Here is a 19,393-nt window from a genome sequence, read left to right on the forward strand (position 1 = left end):
TCAGCCACCACTTCCTGTATCGCTGAGGATCGCTCCCATAGGCCCGTGCCCCTTTTCCGCCCCAACGCTCTCTCTTCCTCTCGCACCTCTCTAATCAGTTGCCCGAAGGATGGAGGGGGACCTTTCCTATAAGCCTGCCGGATAGTCCACGCCACCTTGTCCTCCTCCAGAGAGCCACTGAATATCTGACTCATCCTCACGCTAGCCACGTCAGTCGCCTTCACTACCCCCCGGCGCCGCAGCCCCGAGAGCATCCCCTCCATCCTAAATATGTACTCGGAGAGCTTTTCCCCTCTGCATTGTTCCAGACGTTGAAACTCTGCTAAAAGCAGCCAGGGTTCCCCTGACAACCCAAACGCTCCCTCCAAAACTTCTAGGCATTCCTCCACTGAGGCCCCAGGCTTCTCAGCTTTCAACTCCCAGACGGTTTTGGCTGCTAAACCCCTCAAACTTCCCACCAATCGCTGCCTCTTCTCCTCCTCCGAGCCTGGCCACTCCTCTAACATCAAAGACGTATGCTCGATCCAGGTCTCATAGTCCACCTCCCCATCCGGAGTAGGCTTGGCTCCGGAGAACACCCCCAGCTTCAGTCGTGGCCTTCGGCCACCCCCACCAGCGAATTAAGTGCGGCTGCCAGCTCCGAGGCTTCCACCCTACCTGGGGAGCGGGGCTTAGTCACGACTCCCTCCTCCCACCTCCCTTTACTAGTGCCGGGCACCTCTCTGGGGTCCACCTCTAGCTCTAACTCCTCCTCCGATGTCTCCTCAGCCTCATCCTTGTAGAAGTGGAGCCCCCACAGCCCCTCCTCCCCCGGAACACTGACCATCGCCGGCAGTTCCAACGTCCTGACGTCAGCACTCGTACGAACCAGCACCCAGCTAGACTCCACCTCTTTACCACACCGTCTAGCTACCAATTCTACCTGCCCAATACCCTTCACCGAACTTAAACCCCACACTATCGCGTCTCCCGAAACTCAAAAATCCACTCCGCTCACTGCACAAGCATACTGCGCCGGTATACCTTCAAATTCACACCAGCTAACAATCTTATCTCTGTCCATCTCCGCTCTGCTGCCTGCGCGATTCCACAGCCCCTGACAATCCAATCCGGGACGAGCACCCCACAAATGTAACCCTTACCCAACAGGCTGGTATATGTCTAGGGGAAAAGGAGATCCAGCCACACACCAACCCACCTCCCGTACACGCAGGTGCTGTGAGAATCGAGTTAATGCTTCGCGCCCGCCAACAGTATCAAACCCACAACAAATACTGTTATGAAATACATTTTAAAGAGTTTACTAAAATTAAAAAAATAGTAGGCAATACTATATATATATATATATATATATATATATATATACACACAAGGAAAAAAACAAAAGGCGCCAACTTATCAAAGTTCAGTCTGTTTAGTGCACTTGTTGGAGCTCAATCAACGAACCAATCGACCCATCCGGCCGTCGCACCTGGGACCACCCCGGTGGTCTTACGAGCAGTCCAGCACACGTCCACCTTCCTCAGCGTCTTCCTCGGCCTCCCCAAAAAACCCGCGAAAACCCCTCCCCCAAGTTCCCAGCATCACAAGACACAATGACATTCCCCATTGATTAACAAATGAATACAATTACCATATCAGCCATTCTAAAGTGAAACAACGGCGAGAGAAACACTTATCCGACAAAGAAACATTCCTACTTGTAACAAACCAAAGAGGCCATTTTGAGTAACATACCCAGGACATTGTACATATATATATAAAACATATATAAGGCTATAATATGTATAAAAATGTGACAACATTTCTCCAAACCAGGCTGTTCTCCAAACCACAGTAGTACACATAACACATGATAACTTATGGAGCTAAGGATAAAATCTACAGATGAATCACACATAAATAACAAACTAAAGTGCATTACTATTAAATATTGTAAGGTGTGAAACAGATTAACTGGCAACACTTCAAATATGATGGGGCAGGGAGTTCAGAACTTGATAGCTTGGAGGACGAAATTATTTCTCATCCTGACTGTTCTTGTCTTTATGCATCATAGTCTTCAGCCTGATGGTAGAAATTCAAAGGGGATGCTGGATGAATGGGTGGGATACTTAACAATTCCTAGACCCTGCTTATACAGTGCTCTTGATAGATGTTTCAGATGGATGGTAGGGAGGCCTCTATGATCTTCTCAGCTGTTCTCACAGTCCTTTGGCGGGACTTCTAGCCCGAATATTGACTGCTACCATACCAGATGGAGATGCAACTTACCAGATGATGGTAGAACCACTCATTGTGGAATAAATAGAGATAGAAACTGGAGAAGTGGTGTTCCAGAATGAAAAGGAAGAGTGAAGCTAGAGCTTGGTAGCTCAGTAGCCATTGGGGGTTAGGAAAACCATCATGCCTGAGGAGTGTAGGACTAGACAAAATCAGTGAAAGGATCCTGGAGAAAGCAACTATTTGAAAAGTGTTGAAGGAATAAATAAAGTTTTCAGGAGCATTGTGGAGCTGAACTAGGAATGTAAGTAAAACATAGGAATGCAAATAAGCCAGCTGAGCAATTAGAAATGGTTATAGTTCAGGACAAGCTGCTGGGGGAACTGAGCAGATCAGACATCATCTGAGGAGAGAAAGGGGTAGGTGGTGTTTTGAATTCCGATGCTGCATCGGGCTGAGAGGGAGTAAAGGGGAGATGGTCAGTGTAAAGTGGTGAGATGGGTGATTCTGAATTCCAGCTTCCTCCTCATTCCCAAGTCAGTTAGTCCATCTTTGGGTTTCTCTATTGGAAGGGTGAGACCAAACACAATCTAGAGAATAGCACCTTGTATTCTGCCAGGATAGTCTACAACCTACAGCACAATCACTGAATTCTCCAACTCTAGGTAGCCTGCTATTGGTTCTGTTCATTTATCTCTCCTCCTAATGCACCCTTGTCCTCTCACACACCCACTTCTTTCCAAACCCCTACTCCCTTACTCCCTTTCTCCCTCTCTGCCCCTTCTTCCAAAATTGGGTACCATTTCCCCTTCAATCCCTGCTCGCCTGGATTATCGCATACCCCTTCCTCTCAAGTCTATATAGTAGCTGTCTCCCCTTCACACTCTCAGCCCTGATTCAGGATCTTAATCCAAAATGTCAAATATCCCTTTGCCCCAACGGGTGCTGCCTCCCCGGCTGAGCTTCTCAGACAACTGCAGTCTCTTGTGTCTCTGGCTTTAGCTCAAGTCAGGATGGTACAAGCTAGTGAGATTGAACACTCTTTGTTCAGTCCAAGTAAGGATTCAGAAAGAGCTAGAACCATTCCAGATCATGAAATTTCTAATGGGAAGTGAAAAGTATTCATTCTATCTTTTTATCTGATTAATATTTGGCTCTGGTGTTACCTACTTTGGACTGGGTTTGTATAACATTTAGGTTCAGTATTGAATATTACCTTATTGTTTCATTTTCCTCCCAAAATAAGTATTTTCCCTTTATTCCTTCCTTTTCCTATAGGTGAAGCCAAAAGAATTAAATCATTGAGAAACCCGACCACAAAGATGTCAAAGTCAGACCCTCAAAAGTTAGCGACGGTATACATCAATGACTCAGCAGAGGACATATTATTGAAGTTTCGCAAAGCAGTAACAGACTTCACCTCTGAAGTGACATATGACCCTGAAACACGGCCAGGAGTATCAAATCTGATAACAGTGCACACAGCAGTGACTGGAAAGACCATTGAGGAGGTTGTACAACACAGCAAAGGATTGGACACTGCACGCTACAAGTATGTAGTAGCTGAGGCAGTGATTGAAAAATTTACACCAATTAAGAATGAAATTGAAAGACTTAGAACAGAGCAAGGTTTCCTGGAACAGGTTTTGTATCGTGGAGCTGAAAAGGCGAAAGAGCTGGCTCACCCGTTTTACCAAGAAATTCAAAAGCTGGTTGGCTTTAGCTAACCATTTTTAAATTGTGAACTATGATAGCATTGTTGCAAATTTTATTGAGCTAAGAGTTTGGTAGAAAATGTACTTAATGGGTGCTGAGCACTTATTTAAGGTACATCATTCAGACATTCCTTTTGTTCTCTTCAAACCTTTTGGTTTCTACCTTTCGACAAGAGATCATCAACCTGAAATTGTTTTTTTCTCCACAGACACTTCCTGATAACCTGCTGAGAATCTCCTGCATTGTCTGTTTCTGTTATATTAACTTTAAAAATGTGTTCAGGTTAACTGTAAATGACTGTAATACACATACTCTAAACTATACATTAGAAACAGACCAATGAAAAGCTCTTTAGTTGAAGGGAAGAGGTGTGTTTAAGGTTGACATAACACTTTGGAAAAAAACATTTTTTTTAATATGTCCTTCAAAGTCAAATTGGTTTCAAATTATTTTCCAAAGCAAACAAGAAACAGTGTTATCTAGCATATTTTTCTTTGAAAATTCAGATCTGTAATATGCATTGCCATCTGTTTTCATAAGACAGAAAGAGAATTGTTTTATTTTGGTTGGATTTGATCCCGAGTTAAAGAGGAAAATTTTCACACCTAGCTCCCATACTAACATCCCTGAGCACTTGTGTTAATGTATAGCACAATAAGTGTTCTCATAGTTTTGCCATGACTTCACAATGGAACTTCATACAGAGGGAAGAAACTTAAAGGAGGGCATGTGAGAATCCTGTTTCTCACGTTTCAGCTAACTAAAGACAAAAAGGTCAAGAAGCAAGTTCTCTGCCCTCAGAAAAGAAATTGAACCAGAAAAGTATGAGAAGAAAACCAGATTAAAATTCGTGCTCTGTCAATTAAATGGGTAAAAGTTGCTGCTAAACATGCCTGTGAGTGTTTCAAAATAGAATCAATCTTTGTTAGTAAAAACCTGAAGAATTAAATGCATTTGAATATCTATGATATATATGGAACTGTCTTGTAAGGACACAAATGATCTAGTTTCTCTGTTGATTGATATGAGACCACGAGGAGTACAGCATTGCTCGTGGTTATATTTACATAAATATTGCAAACAGTCTGATGAAACAGGAAAAGGTAAATCAAAGAATTGTGAATTTGATGTAAATTCAGTCATCTAGATAAAAAGAAAACACATCTAATAATTATAAAATATACTTTCTACTTCCTGATCTTCCCGGCATATAGTACTGACAGGTGCCTCTCTGTCAATCTTGGGTGCTATCTGCCATAGCTTCAAAGTCCCATTCTTGATGGAGAGGCCTTGATGATATCTTGGAGTCAAATCTGCAGTGTGTAATGGAGGAACAATTTAGTTCAATCTGACATTGTCTTTAACCAGTGATCAAAGCTGAACCCTAATCAATATCTCTCTTTACAATTAAGATCAGCTTGATCAGTAAACACCAGACCTGAAGCTTATTAATCCTGGGTGCTGTTACTACTCAGATAAGTTGATGCTGGTATATGATTTCCCTTGCATAAACACGGCTTTGAGCAATGAGTACATCTAACTAATCTAATAATTTTGATACAAATATCAATCACATTATGATGTAAAGATTTGTGTATTATTGATGGGTAAATCTCAAATAAGAAACGTTGTTAGTGCCTTAAACTTGGACTATATAAAATATTCCCATTACTTACAGCACATAATGTGTATGTGTATCCAATTAGGCTCTCTGATATAAACCAAATTATGCATGATGACAAACAGACTCAATCTGACATATTTAAACTAACTTTTGTATAGTTCTGCAGAAGAAACAATGATTATATTTTTCTGTGTATTAAATAGTGTCTCCCAGTCATTTTCGCTGTTTGAGAAATTTGTACCTACTAGTGATTTAATGTGTTCTGTTTTGGAGCAAGATGGAATAGCTACCAATATTGTCTATTTCTGCCAAATTCTCCATTTTTAATAATTTCCTTAACTTCAACCCATCTTACTAGTGGATTTGAGTCAAGAAAGCCAACAAGAGATCAATGGTTAATTACAAAATGCAGTTTTTCAGAATCAGTCAAATTGGAAATACAAGAATTTGGATAGGGTCTATATAATCACTATATACTGTAACTTATAATGCACCACATGATTAAACAGCTCACATAATAAACATTTTATTATATTAGTAATTGAATCTATAAGAAAATCTACCTCTCTTGAAATGCTGCCAAGGTCATTGCATGTCATATTATTAAATCCCAACTTAGTGTATTTCAACCAGACTACTAATCCATATATCATGAAAATACCTGGGACATAGTGAATACAAAAATATTTTTTTAAAAACTGGTGATTTCTCAGTGAACCAGCAAAATTATTTGAGAAAAATACATCCCACTCTATTCATTAGACTTATCTAGCTTCATCAGGGCACAACCCTCTGTACCACCTTCAAGAGGCAGTGCCTTGAGAAGGCAACATCCGTCACTAAGAGGCTAATCATAGTGAGTAGCTTCTTCCCCTCCAACAGCAGATCTCTGAAAAGTCCATTAGCTCATGAACACAGTCTCATGGTTGCTTATTTTTTTTGCACGATACTTAACTCTTGTAATTTATGGTTAAGATGTATAATTGTGTTCTATCTGCCTCCAAAGCCATTCCATGCCCTATAAGTCAGTCATAATAATTCTGCTCAGAAATTACTTGCTTGTTTTTAGGGATTAAGCAACTATATCAGTACATATACATATCACTTCAAATGATCCAAGTGAAATTGCTGCAATTAAACATTTTTTCCCACTTAAAAGTAAGTGCAAATACAACCACTAATCCAGAAACCACATCTGAGTGTTCATATGGATCGTTTGTACCATGTAAAATCTTTTCCATGAATCATCTCTTGTTTGTGGAGCTTGAGCCCATGTGTGAAAACGTTATTTGTACTACAGGCACATGGTACATAGTGGCTTTCATTTAAATGCAGTATTTTATGATAATTTGCTCTTTTAAGCAGTTAAAGGCTGGTGTTTTACTAATTGCATGATATTTTAATCTGCCTTTATCTGTCATTGTTGAACTTAAGAGCTGCTGTATGAACCCATTCCCTGAACTTCATTGAAACAAGGTGAGACCGGAGAATCCCAACCACAACTCTTATTGGAATTTGGCAGTTTGACTTCTCCAGATCATTTAATTTTTGATTGTTATCAGCCACAACATGTTTATTGTTCGGACTTTATTCTTTAATCTATTTGCAGATATCAAAGTCTAGTTTCTTACACTTGCTTACAGGGTCATGCCATGTTAGTGGTTGGAGAAGTTTGCGAGGTGTCCCCTATTTGTGGTGTGCCATAACTAGGCATTTGCACAGCCACTGTTCTTTTTTCTATCAGAAGAAACAAAGCCATCTGGAGATCAGTTATCTTTTGTGTGCTCAACAATCCAATCATTAATTTTTATTACTTTGCCTGTAATTAATCTGACTGGTGCAACGCATGGTACAGATATACCTATAAACGAATCAGAGCAGAGCTCTAACAGTAAAAATTATGATGGGAAAGAAATGAAATTTCTCATCCTCTACCATGGTGAAACCCAATAATTTATTAGAAAGAAGTTGCTCCAAACATTATTAGCCAAAATGCTCAAGAAGCATAGTAATTGAAATAGTTTTATATTTGTATTTTAATATTTTCAATGTACCAATGGATGTAATAACATCATAACTAATTGAATTGTTATAGTCCTGGCTTTGTTTCCTGGAAGTAGCTTTCTAACTGGTTCCATTCTTTTTTAACTGATTATTTTCTATTTATTATTTTGCCCTGTTGGTTATCATTTGGGAAGCTCATATGGATGGACATGCAATGTAAAAACACAATAGAGCCATCAATGTGCAATCAACCTCAGTGCACCTGACATTTAAGTGCGTAAGGTCCAACAGAAGGTCTTGGACAATATCCTACTGTGGCTAAGCACCTGTGCAGCAGAGCTTGGCACTTGCCTTGCCACGTTTTTCCATTACATAACCGTGATTATGGCGTCTACTCAACAACATGGAAAATGTTTGCCATTTCTCAAGGGTGCCCCAATCTTCTATTGCAATTACAGTGGGGGACTGAAAGAACCCCTGCAGAAATTCCAGATGTGCAATTCTGAGCCAAACTAAGCATTTATAGAAAACTTTTTAAATACACAGTTACTTGCTCTTTCAGCAAAAAAAATGACTAGCTACCCTTTTCATATAACGAACTGTTGTTCCTCTAACTTTAAAAAAGCTCATCGTTCTTTTTAGTTCTTTTATGAAAGAACAGAATATTATAATCTGTAAAATAAATAAGGTTAATAACTGTTTTCTTGTGCACACTACAGCTATTGCTTATTTTGCTTGAACTCAAAATAGATTTTTGAAAAAAACATTAAAATTTAAAAGATGTATCAGTGACATGGAAGCTAACACAGTCACAAAGCCTGTATATTAGTGAAAAGCTGTCTTCAACATAATTTCAACCTCATTTACCAAAATAATCAGAATATTCTATTGGATCACTCAGGCAAATACATTTAGTTAGTTGTTAAATTGTACCTTTGAGGCAACACTTCCCCAAAGTTAGAACAATATCCTTCAATTTTGATGTAGTAATATACCAATTTATTTTAATGCTTTTAATAATTGTGAACTTGAGAAAAATAATATTATTTCAGCAAGTATACACAGCAGGGGAGATATTCAGATCACTGCCAAAAGTGTGATCCAATCTGCATCTGGAACTGTCTAATCCAATTTCCCTCCCATATTTTTGTATATTCTTCCTTTGCAAGTATTTAACCTATTGCCTTTTAAACTGATATTTACTACCTCTAAGATTATTTACAGTGAAGCATCCATACTCTAACAGTCCTTTATGTAAAACAATCCTTTGAGCTTCTAGCAACACCTGACGAAGGGTCTCGGCCTGAAAAGTCGACAGCGCTTCTCCCTATAGATGCTGCCTGGCCTGCTTTGTTCCACCAGCATTTTGCGTGTGTTGCTTGAATTTCCAGCATCTGTAGATTTCCTTGTGTTTGTCTTTGAGCTTCTACAATTTTTTTTCTGGTGATAACCCAGGGTGTCTGTTCTTTAGCTAATATTCTGCCACTCTACAAGTAGTCACATTATTTGCCCTCTCAAAACTTCACAGTTTAAGAAAGCACCATTTTCATTGCTGGGTACCCACACACAGAATATGAGAAGGGTGGGGATGATTTTTTTTTACAATTATTACCTTCCTTTCTTAGTATTCCAATGAATATTCAAAGAGTTACAGGTTTCCAGCATCTTTCCTATATATAAAGGGATTCTCAGAAAGAGACAAACATCTTTTATATTCATTCTTTATGTAAATGCCCCAGTGTACTATTTGTTCCCCTAAAGATTCATGTGTCAACACTCACTTTTAGATTCTGTGCTCAAAGTATTCAAAGATTCTTATTCAGTTTGCTTTCGTGAAACTTGCAAGTAACAAGCCATCTTCAAGCTCCGGGTCTTTATAAACAAAAATGTGAAGAAAATAAGTATAAACTGGCAAAGGGATCTATAAACAGAACATATTAGAAATATAAAGCAGGGAGAAACATTCTGATAAAGATAACACAGCTTAAAATGCAATAACCTGTCTGGGTACCCCAGGAATTTATCCTTGAAAATCTGTTGATTGCTATTTGCATTAATCACACAGAGAAAGGAATGGAATGCAAAGTTTCCAAGTTTGCTGATGATAGGAAAATAGCTGGAAGGTAATGTGATGATGGCATTGTTATCCTACAATGGGGTAGAGATAGCTTGAGTGATGGGTAAAAGCCTGACAACTATAGGTGGTAGAACTCCAGTAGCCAAGGAGTTAAATTATCCTTTATTGCAATGGATTGGAGTTTAAGAATTGTGAGGACTTGTTGTCTCTGTGCAGTGTTTGAAAGTTATGATGCCCTTACCTAAGGATCTAGTAGCATTGGAAGCTATCCAAGGGAAGTTCATCAATCTAATCCCTGGAATCCTTTCAAGCGAGTCTAAACAGGTTGTGTATGTATTCCTTGGAATTTAGAAGAAAAAGGAGTGACTTTATTCAAACATATATGATGAAAAGATAACGTAACTGAGCAGATGTTTCCAACACTGGGAGAATCTCCAACAAGATGGCATACAGTTAAAACTGATCTGCAAAGAAACATTTCTTAGAGGTTAGTGAATCTCTGGAACTCTTGTTCTTGAGGGTTATGGAGCCCAGAAAGCCCAAGGAATTAAGGGTAATGGGAAACTGACAAGCAGTTGAGACAAGCCTAGATCAGGTATGATCATATTTAATGGCAGGAAGACTTGAAGGGCCAAGTGGCCTCTATTCCCACTCCTATTTTCTTGTGTCAGATTCAAGGTTTGCAGAATTTTCTCCTTACGCTCCTTGATATGAACATGCCTTGGATTTTATTATATTAACACAAACCTTGCATACAGTTTTATAGTTGCCAAGATAGTGTCAAACTCCTCTAAGAAAATTTACAAATAGATGTTTGAACTGTGAATGTTAAGGATCTCCTGCAATGGATTATTGCACTGACTGATCTCTGAAAATGGATTATTGACCTGTGTATCAGATTTAAATTTATGACTGGGAAGAATTTTCATTGAATCTGCAATGGCCATGCTTTTGTTAAGGTTTCTTGGTGCACTACAAGAATAGTAAACAAATAAAGATCAAGTAACGTCAAACCCACTCTTGATGTGATTGAAACTCTTGGCACACATTGTCCCAAATATAACAGCAGCCAGATGATCTTGGTAGTACATATGACAGATGACCAGGAAGAGAAAAACAAACAATCCTTATGTATGAGCAAATGATTTTCTAAAGAATAATGCACATTGTCCAATAACTCATCAACTTTCGGCCAGGTCCCCAAAGTGCCTGCTGTGAATGCTGAACAAGTTGATACCAGTAAAGTCATTGGTAGTATGTGTTGTAGAGTGTGTTATAGATTGTTTCTTTAGTTGCTTTGTTAGTTATTGGAATTCACGAATAAGTCAGGGTGAGGTGGAGTTTAGTATTTCTGAACTATGTTTGCCATGCTTCTGGAAGCTTCCATATCAACTTCAGAGCTGCACAGGAATAACTTTGCCAAAATCCAGTATTTGCAGTTGAGATATCATGAAAACCCATGGCTTCTGCATTTCAAAGTTCAAAATAAATTTGTTATCAAAGTACATTATCAATATCACCATATACAACCCTGAGATTCATTTTCTTGTAGACGTATACCATGCATCCATAATCATAATACATCTATTATAATTATTCTATAATAATCATAAAATCAATGAAAGACTTCAAGTTGGGAGTTCTAACCATGCAAAAGGCAACAAATTGTACAAACACCAAAATAAAGAAATAATAAATAAGCAATAAATATAGAGAAGAGGAGATGAAGAGTCCTTGAAAGGGAGTCTCATTTCACTGATGGAGCAAGTGGAGTAGAGTGAAGTTATCCTTTCTGGTTCGGGAGCCTTATGGCTGAGGGGTAATACCTGTTCCTGAACCTGGTGGTGTGGGTCCCGGAGCTCCTGCGTCTCCTTGCTGATGGCAGAAGCGAGAAGAGAGCATGATCTGGGTGGCAGGGGGTCCACGATGATGATGGATGTTGAAAAGCTCCGTGTGTCCATGCTTCATGTAGGTGTGCTCAGTGCTGGGGAGGTCTTTACCGGTCCTCAACAATCTGAAAATGACAAGGTTTGGATCAATTTTGTGACTAATCATTTCAGCCATAAAGGAGTACTAGAGAGCAGGGTGCAAAAACCATAAGGAATGCTGTTCACACACCCGTATATTCCAGCTAGCGGTAATTTATTCCAACACTACCCTTTGAAATAATGTGTCGCATGCTACTGCAATCTGTTACATGTACCTTGCAGCTGCTAATTATACGATGATGCTATCGTATGCCCCCAAAATAAAGTTTGCCTGGAGACTAGAGGACTGCACGTGTGTGGGTCGGTGGAAGGGAGGAAAGAGACCTGTTTTGCTGTGGCTGTTTTGTTTTTTTGCTGTGTTCTACGTTGTAGACATTCTGTGTTGGCGCCGGAACGTGAGGTGATACCTGTGGGTAGCTCCCAGCACATTCTTCGGTTAAGATGGCTGTTAACACAAGAAATGAATTTCAATGTATGGCTCGATATATAAGTGATTATTAAATGGATCTAAATCTGACTCTGTCTCAGCCATGTCTGAGCCAGATATAGTGTCAGTGTTCAAACTTCTTACAATGATATTCCTGTTGTTCCTCCTGGGTATGTTCTATGTACTAACCATTGAGTTCGTCCACCGATTTGATTAACATAGAGCCTTGAGTTTAAAGATCGTCTCCTCCTCGATCTTGCTTCCCGTTCATTCACAGGATATCGGCATTGTCAATGAGATCAAAGATTAATTTTCATTGCCATTGAACTTTGCATTTAAGAATCAACCACAATGTAGACCTAACAGTACATATTCGCCAGATCCGGAAAGGAAGGTGAATTTCGTTGGGGGGGGGGGGATAACTCCAATATCACCTCGACTCAAAGTACATTTTGAAAAAAATATTGGATTTATTTTAAGGAGTTGAGTTTAAGCTGTCGTTTGAGGATTTCAATGCTTGGTTCCGGTCAATATACCTGTAGTCAGTCCTCGGGCGCCTGGTCTAGTAAGTTAGCATAATGCTAACCCAAATAATTGCCCTGCTTGGCCGCGGTATTCGCAAATCATCAAGAGGCACTTCCTCACATGAAGAAAAGGCAAAGGTCGATAGATTCTTGTTAAACAGGAGACTAGGTTACAGGAAGTAAAAGCGAATACACAACTGAGGCCACAATGCACCTTGTTGAATATCGGAGTTGGTTGGCCCACTCCAGCTCCTAATTACAATATTGGTATGTAACAATAAATCCAAACACATGATGATGGCAGAATCTGGAGCTAGCTGGGATATACGGTTCGTTTAACCAGACCATGTGGACAGATCTCACAATTTGGACTCAGCTAGGTGTTAAAGAGGAAGAATTTAGGGAATGGAAGTGCATTACTCGTATGGCTGGATTGGATGTTGCCAACAGAATAGACAATTGCCGTCTTCTTGCTCGGTTCTATGGCATTGATAACAGAGCTGCTTATGATTTGGCTTTAAACGTTATCCCAGCTGTGAGACGCAAGGTACAGGCGAGCTTCCCCCGAGAAAAGAAAATATTTGCGCGGATTACTACGGTATTTCAGTTTGTTTTTAACAATCATTGCTGCGTGACACCGTTCGGCCAGTAGAGGACACTGCACCTCCTGTATCGAGAGCGTGTTTAAAACACCTCTTGCATAGAGCGGATCTGAGGACCGTTCGGTGCAACTGGGACCCACGAATTCCCTGAGCTGTTTGAATTCATAGCCATGGTCATTGCAGCCAAATTGGTTAATTGGGATTTTACTGTAAAATAAACTTTACGCGAATACTTCCTGCCTGCATCAAATATCAGTCCATTTGATTATACGATGGTAGTCATGACAACATTTATCTTGTGAGAACAATAATTGATTGTTTCTCTTAGCTCCCCGCTGTTGATGGGTTATTTTTAACATTTCCCTGTGTCTTTGTCCAGAAATATTAACTCTGTTTCTCTTTCCACAGTTTTTGCCCGGCCTGCTCTACACTTCCAGTATTTTCTTTTTATTTCAGATTTCCAGCATCTGCAATTTTTGATTGTCATCTACTGATGAATTCAGCCTTTCTTCTCTCGCGGAATAACTCAACTCTGCTCTTCTTCTCCGCGGGATTTCGTGTGTCTATGCGGCCCTTTTATCTTTGCAAAGACGTTGCCTGATACCCAGGAGTGTTTCCATCATTTTCTGGTTTTATTATTGATTCATCCTAAATTTACACTTTTATTGTTTTGAATAAGCTGAACCTTTACAAACTTTACATATTAATATTCTGCATTAAGCTCTTTTACAATTCGCCTTCTGGGATTCGTAGAACCATTTCGGAAATATCGAGTAGGAATTTGAATGACTTAATGTCCGTTATTCGATTCAAATAACATTGCCTTTCTGATTACAGTAATTAATTGTCCACTTGACAATTGTCGAATACATACAAGGGACGGCCTTAGTATATCGGAATCACTGTCGACTGCCCACAATGCCTGTATTAGTAGAGAGCATCTGAATATATCGGTAACAGAGATACTGTGTATAGCTAAATCTAACTGATAGGAGAAATTACGAGTTCCTACTTTATCTCTTGTAATTTTAGTAGATATATAAGACTTGATTCGAACATAAAAGGTTCTGGTTATTGGAACACTGGAAATTTGGAGCGAGCCTTCTACGTCCAACGTACCTCATAAATGTCCCCTGCCGTCCAAAGCGCTTAAGAAATCGCCATCAGTCATAATAGCGATTCCTAATTGGACCGGGCAATTAGATGTAAAATAATTCATTAAACATATGTGCTTAAATAAAAATTGCCTGCCAAACTATGTATCAACAATAGATACTCACTCCGAAAAGTCCGAGACATTTTAAAAGTTTAGCTCTCACTGCAGGCGCGTGGATTTAGTAAGAGGCAAGTCTAATAAACTATCACTTTAAAATTTTGTTGGTTTTCTATGATTTTAAATAACTATATATTAGCAAAAGTGAGCTGGGCGTCTAATTATTGTTGCACACCTGGTCCACTAACTGATGGTGAGAATTCAATGGTCGAAACGATCTTTAATCTTTTGTCGGCCCTGCTCCTGTTTTTTCGTTCAGCTAGCACCGAAGTATGAAGGGTAAAATGCGGTTATCTCTACTGTATAGTCATAGCTCCACTTCTATCGATTCAATCGATCATATGTATTCCCGTGGACGGTTTGTTGTGCAACTTCCATCACGGCGCTTCTCATTGATTATATTTTAAAGCACCATTAACATCAAATGTAGTCTGCGATCTTTAAATGATACATACATAAATATCTCAATTAATCGACAGCCCTGCCAATAACTAGAAATTAGAAGGAAAATGCACAGAGAAATGCAAAGCTATTCTGTTGATTGAATTCGTTTTTTTATAAGACTGACCCTCGATTAATTAGCTTGCAAATAGAATCCGTTAAATTCGCGAAGGTTAGTGTTAGATATATTTGCGAAATTTATTTTAAATGATAATTCAATGTTGTTCTAGTTATATGGAAATATATATTGGGTTTGAAATTAGCGAGATGGCACTAAAAAATTGGCGATGAAACGATCGCGCAATGCAATTAAACATATAATCAGAAAAAAATGACGGCATCGGAGGATGCCTTTCGGCCCATCGTATCGGTGGAGGGCGAAAGTGGCCCGCATCCCGACGGGTCTCGGCTCTCCAATCGTCTGTCCAACTCGAGTGTTGCCGATGATGTCTGCCTGGACTCGTGACATGCCTAAGAAAACCGGCAGCTATTAAACCTATTAGATTAAATCAGTGGCAGTCACCGAGACGAAGTCCATAAATCCAAGTTTAATTTGTAGTTCTACAACAAATTGTACAATACATGGCTTACCACCTAGCCATTCCACAGGGTCGATGGAATCACAATGGAGTTCCACATGGTCGTGGAGCTCATAAATGGCGTCTTCGTCGGATTAAGATCGCCAGCCGGACCTAACCTGCGTTGGAAGTTTTTTCAACCAATGTAGGTTGAACATTTTGTTTCTGGATATTTGTTTCACTTGTCAGTGTGACATTTGACTCAGACATAATTGGTCATCTCTGTCAATGATGATGCTCCGTGTGGATTCAGTGTTATGCAAGCGAACAGTTTCCAATTACCAACAATCCAAACAAGAGGAACGCCGTACGTAGATTAATTTATCTGCAGATAAACCTGTTAAGCGACTGGGAATGTTTTGCTGAGCCAGAAGATCGATAAATCATTTTAAGTGAGATGTGTATTATTGTACAACGAACTTAGTTTCATCGCTTCCCCGTTTCTTATTAAAATCTTTTACTCTGCGATTGCGTGTGTGTGTGTGTGTGTGTGTGTGTTTGTGTGTGTGTACGCGTGTGTGTGTGTGTACGCGTGTGTGTGTGTTTGTGTGTGTGTGTGTATACGTGTGTGTGTGTGTGTGTGTGTGTGTTTGTGTGTGTGTACGCGTGTGTGTGTGTGTACGTGTGTGTGTGTGTACGTGTGTGTGTGTGTGTTTGTGTGTGTGTGTGTGTGTTTGTGTGTGTACGCGTGTGTGTGTGTGTGTGAGTGTGTGTGTACGCGTGTTTGTGTGTGTACGCGCGTGTGTGTGTGTACGCGTGTGTGTGTGTACGTGTGTGTGTGTGTGTGTGTGTACGTGTGTGTGTATGTGTGTGTGTACGTGTGTGTGTGTGTGTGCGCGCGCGTGTGTGTGTGTGTGTGTGTATGTGCGCGTGTGTGTGTGTGTATGTGTGTGTGTGTGTGTGTGCGTGTGTGTGTGTGTGCACGCAAGGAGGAGAGGGAGGGGTTTCTACTTTTCGCCCGCTTACCGCTATCAACAGAAAGAGAAACTCCATCAGTGTGAGTTAGGGCGAAGGGTTCAATAGACCGGGGAATCAATAAACAATTCATTAACTTACACGGACGGCAACACGCTCCACCGAGATGCCGGGAAGAGGTGCTTATTCTGGGGCGTCTCATTTTGACTGATGTCTTTATGGATCCTGGGAAAATGATGTTTCATGACTATTTTTATCCAGCAAGCAGTACTGACAGTAACGCAACTGAATGCTTTCATCTAATACATCTTTCACTTCTGAAGTAATTCAGTTAGGCTGAAGCTTCACTGATATTTCTATACTCGGATTCGATAATTTCCACCCCTCAAGTATTGGAGATTAAAGAGATTAAAGGCCAGGGAATCTTTTAGTGTAGAACTCATCCCGGGGCTTTCTGACACCCTACAAGTAGACCTAGTCGCTGGGCCTCGCCATCACTCTCCACTTGAGAATTTAACAGAAATCGATACACTTTTGACACAACAGGATTTTTGTTTTCCCGTTACATGTACTCAACGTGCGATCTCCCCCGTACCCCGGCCAACAATCATCCTTTCTTCATGACCAAAATAAAGATGAACTAACTAGTTATTCGTTCGTTTACGGCCTGTCTGGGCCCTCGTGTTAATTGACTGCATTCTTCGCCCGGTAACCGTGACGGCAGTTCCAGGGAAACCATGGAAGGACTGTGGGACGTTCTTGCGATTATATTGGGTTTTCTCTCTCTTTTAAACTATTTCTTTAGAATCAAGTAGAATGTCGGGCAGATACCCGGCCAAATCAAATGAGCACCAAGCAAGCAAGGCTGCATGAAATCTAAGATTGTGCGGGAGCAGAGGCGTGTAATTGACTGCAAGACCAGAACCCTCGATCATACCTTAGCAATAGCACTTTTGATTCGACTTTGCCTGGGGCTCAGCACCACGCATAGTAATCGCCCCTGTGCGATTTGCAGCTGCCTGGTAACACGTCAATGGCATATTTGTGAATTTGTATTCCATGAGCTTCAGCGAGCTGGACGGAACGCAGTTCCGTGCCATAACAAACAGAAAATAGCCGACAGTGTTCGATGTGACGCCACCATCGCACAAACTTTAGTAACGACTGCCCTTTCGCCATACTTTCGTGACAAAAATAAAATAGAATCGGGAAACATGAGTTACTGAAGTTATCCACGGCTCTCCGACCATCATGTACCCTGCTGAGAATTTTATCAGTCGTAAACCTGGTGACCACGTTGACCTCCGCAATTGTCAATAACCCCATAGATTCTGGGCCATTTCACCTTGTTCAGAAGAGCCGCGGGTACGAATATATTAGACGTGACTCAACGTATTTAGGTGTGAACTGAGCGCATTTGACGTATTTCAAAAATTCTAACGTCTTTGCACCGGAAGCTGCTTACCATCAATCTGTAGAAGAAAATTAAATGTTAGGGACATGCAGATGTTGGGCATGGGTCGCAGCCAAACTTTCCCCAAGTCTTAATCCGTAGATTCTAAGGAGATTCTGGAATTAATTATATGGGGGTGATTTGGGCTTTGATGGTGGTGGAAAAAAAGCGACTGAATGGGGGTGATTGAACTAAAAAGGACAAAGATATATCCGCGTTTTAATAGTAGATTAAGCATCTCTATCTCTGCCCACAATTGTACGCATATGGAAACGCACATACTGTATATTTCGGGCTTTTGCAACAGGAGGGACGGAGATTCATCTCGCTTTCTATCAGCTCCACAGTGTGATGTAACGAATTATAAAACTGGCCAAAACAGCGCCAATGATTAATGTACAGATCCTTCAGATCCAGGACACCAACGCGATCATATTACCAGATTTTTGTTCGGATTATTACATCAGCGCCAAGCTCTCTAATCACTACAATAATCAATTCCACGTTTTTTAAAAGATATTTGGTTGCGTTCTGATGGTATCATGTTTTGATAGTACTGTCGAATATGCCCGTTTCTCCGATTTCTTTTTATGTGAGAAGGCACAGATCCTGAAAGATGTAACAGTACTATAATTTCTAAATTGTCTTTAATAGTTCGTGTGACGGAGGTAGAAAATGCGAGAGAGGGTGAAGCAGTTGAAGTATTTATTCCTCCGATTTTGGTAATTATTTTGAAAATTATACCCAAGTGACAGGCGCAAACCAGAATAAAACCCGAACTCCTGTCATCAAAATCAAAGCTCTTCAACTTTCAGAAGTAGTATGGGGCATGTTTTAACTTAAACTTCAATAGTAAAGTGCAAGGCAAACAAAAATTAAAATGGATATCCTCGTTATCATTGAAGACAACTTTGTAAAAATAAACTAGGTGAGCAGAAAGCCACTCTCTTAATTAAAATATTGATGGGAGACTATTTCCCTTCGGTTCAAACTTTCCTAAACTTTTATTTAATCTTCAGTTCTTTCAGTATTTTCTGTGTGTTTCTGACTGGGGTAATTTCTTTTTTAGCGGGTTGCAGCAGGACTAGGAGGATCTCCTTGGAACGGGAAGAGTAAAATTGTTGTTGCTCTGGTCCAATCTACTGGGGAGCAGAGGAAAAATATTTTAAAAATTGTGTTGGTTTACAGTGATTTCAAGAATTCCAGATATTATCCTTTAACTGCGAAAGACCCACGGAAAGCTGATGGTACTAACTAGAGTAATGTTACATCATAGGCGCAGTCTTTTCTATATCGTATATCCAATTTCCCACCAACTCTACAGTTACCTGTATGCTTAGTCACTACTAACAATTATGTGTTATTTCCTTTGTCTTTGGTTTCCAATGATTATTTAAAGGGCGAGTTTAAATAATTACGGTAATTTGTGAAAGGGATCTGAGTTATTATCCAATAACGATTTTAAGGAAGCAAGATGGAATACAAAAACAACTAATATCATTTAACTTAACTGATGAAAATATTTAAAGTGTCATAAGCTAATAAAGG

General features: G+C 40.0%; 1 protein-coding gene across 1 annotated transcript in view; it reads left to right on the forward strand.

Annotated features, from left to right (window-relative positions):
• Positions 1-8,214, forward strand: part of wars2 (tryptophanyl tRNA synthetase 2, mitochondrial) — a 65,595-nt gene extending 57,381 nt beyond the window's left edge. Inside the window, exon 6 of the mRNA XM_059968396.1 lies at positions 3,502-8,214. Coding sequence (XP_059824379.1) covers positions 3,502-3,950 — 449 coding nt within the window. The 3' untranslated portion in view covers positions 3,951-8,214. The remainder of the gene's footprint in view (positions 1-3,501) is intronic.
• The last annotated feature ends 11,179 nt before the right edge of the window (positions 8,215-19,393 follow it).

This window comes from Hypanus sabinus, chromosome 4 (genome assembly GCF_030144855.1).
Source record: "Hypanus sabinus isolate sHypSab1 chromosome 4, sHypSab1.hap1, whole genome shotgun sequence".
NCBI classification, from domain to species: Eukaryota; Metazoa; Chordata; class Chondrichthyes; order Myliobatiformes; family Dasyatidae; genus Hypanus; species Hypanus sabinus.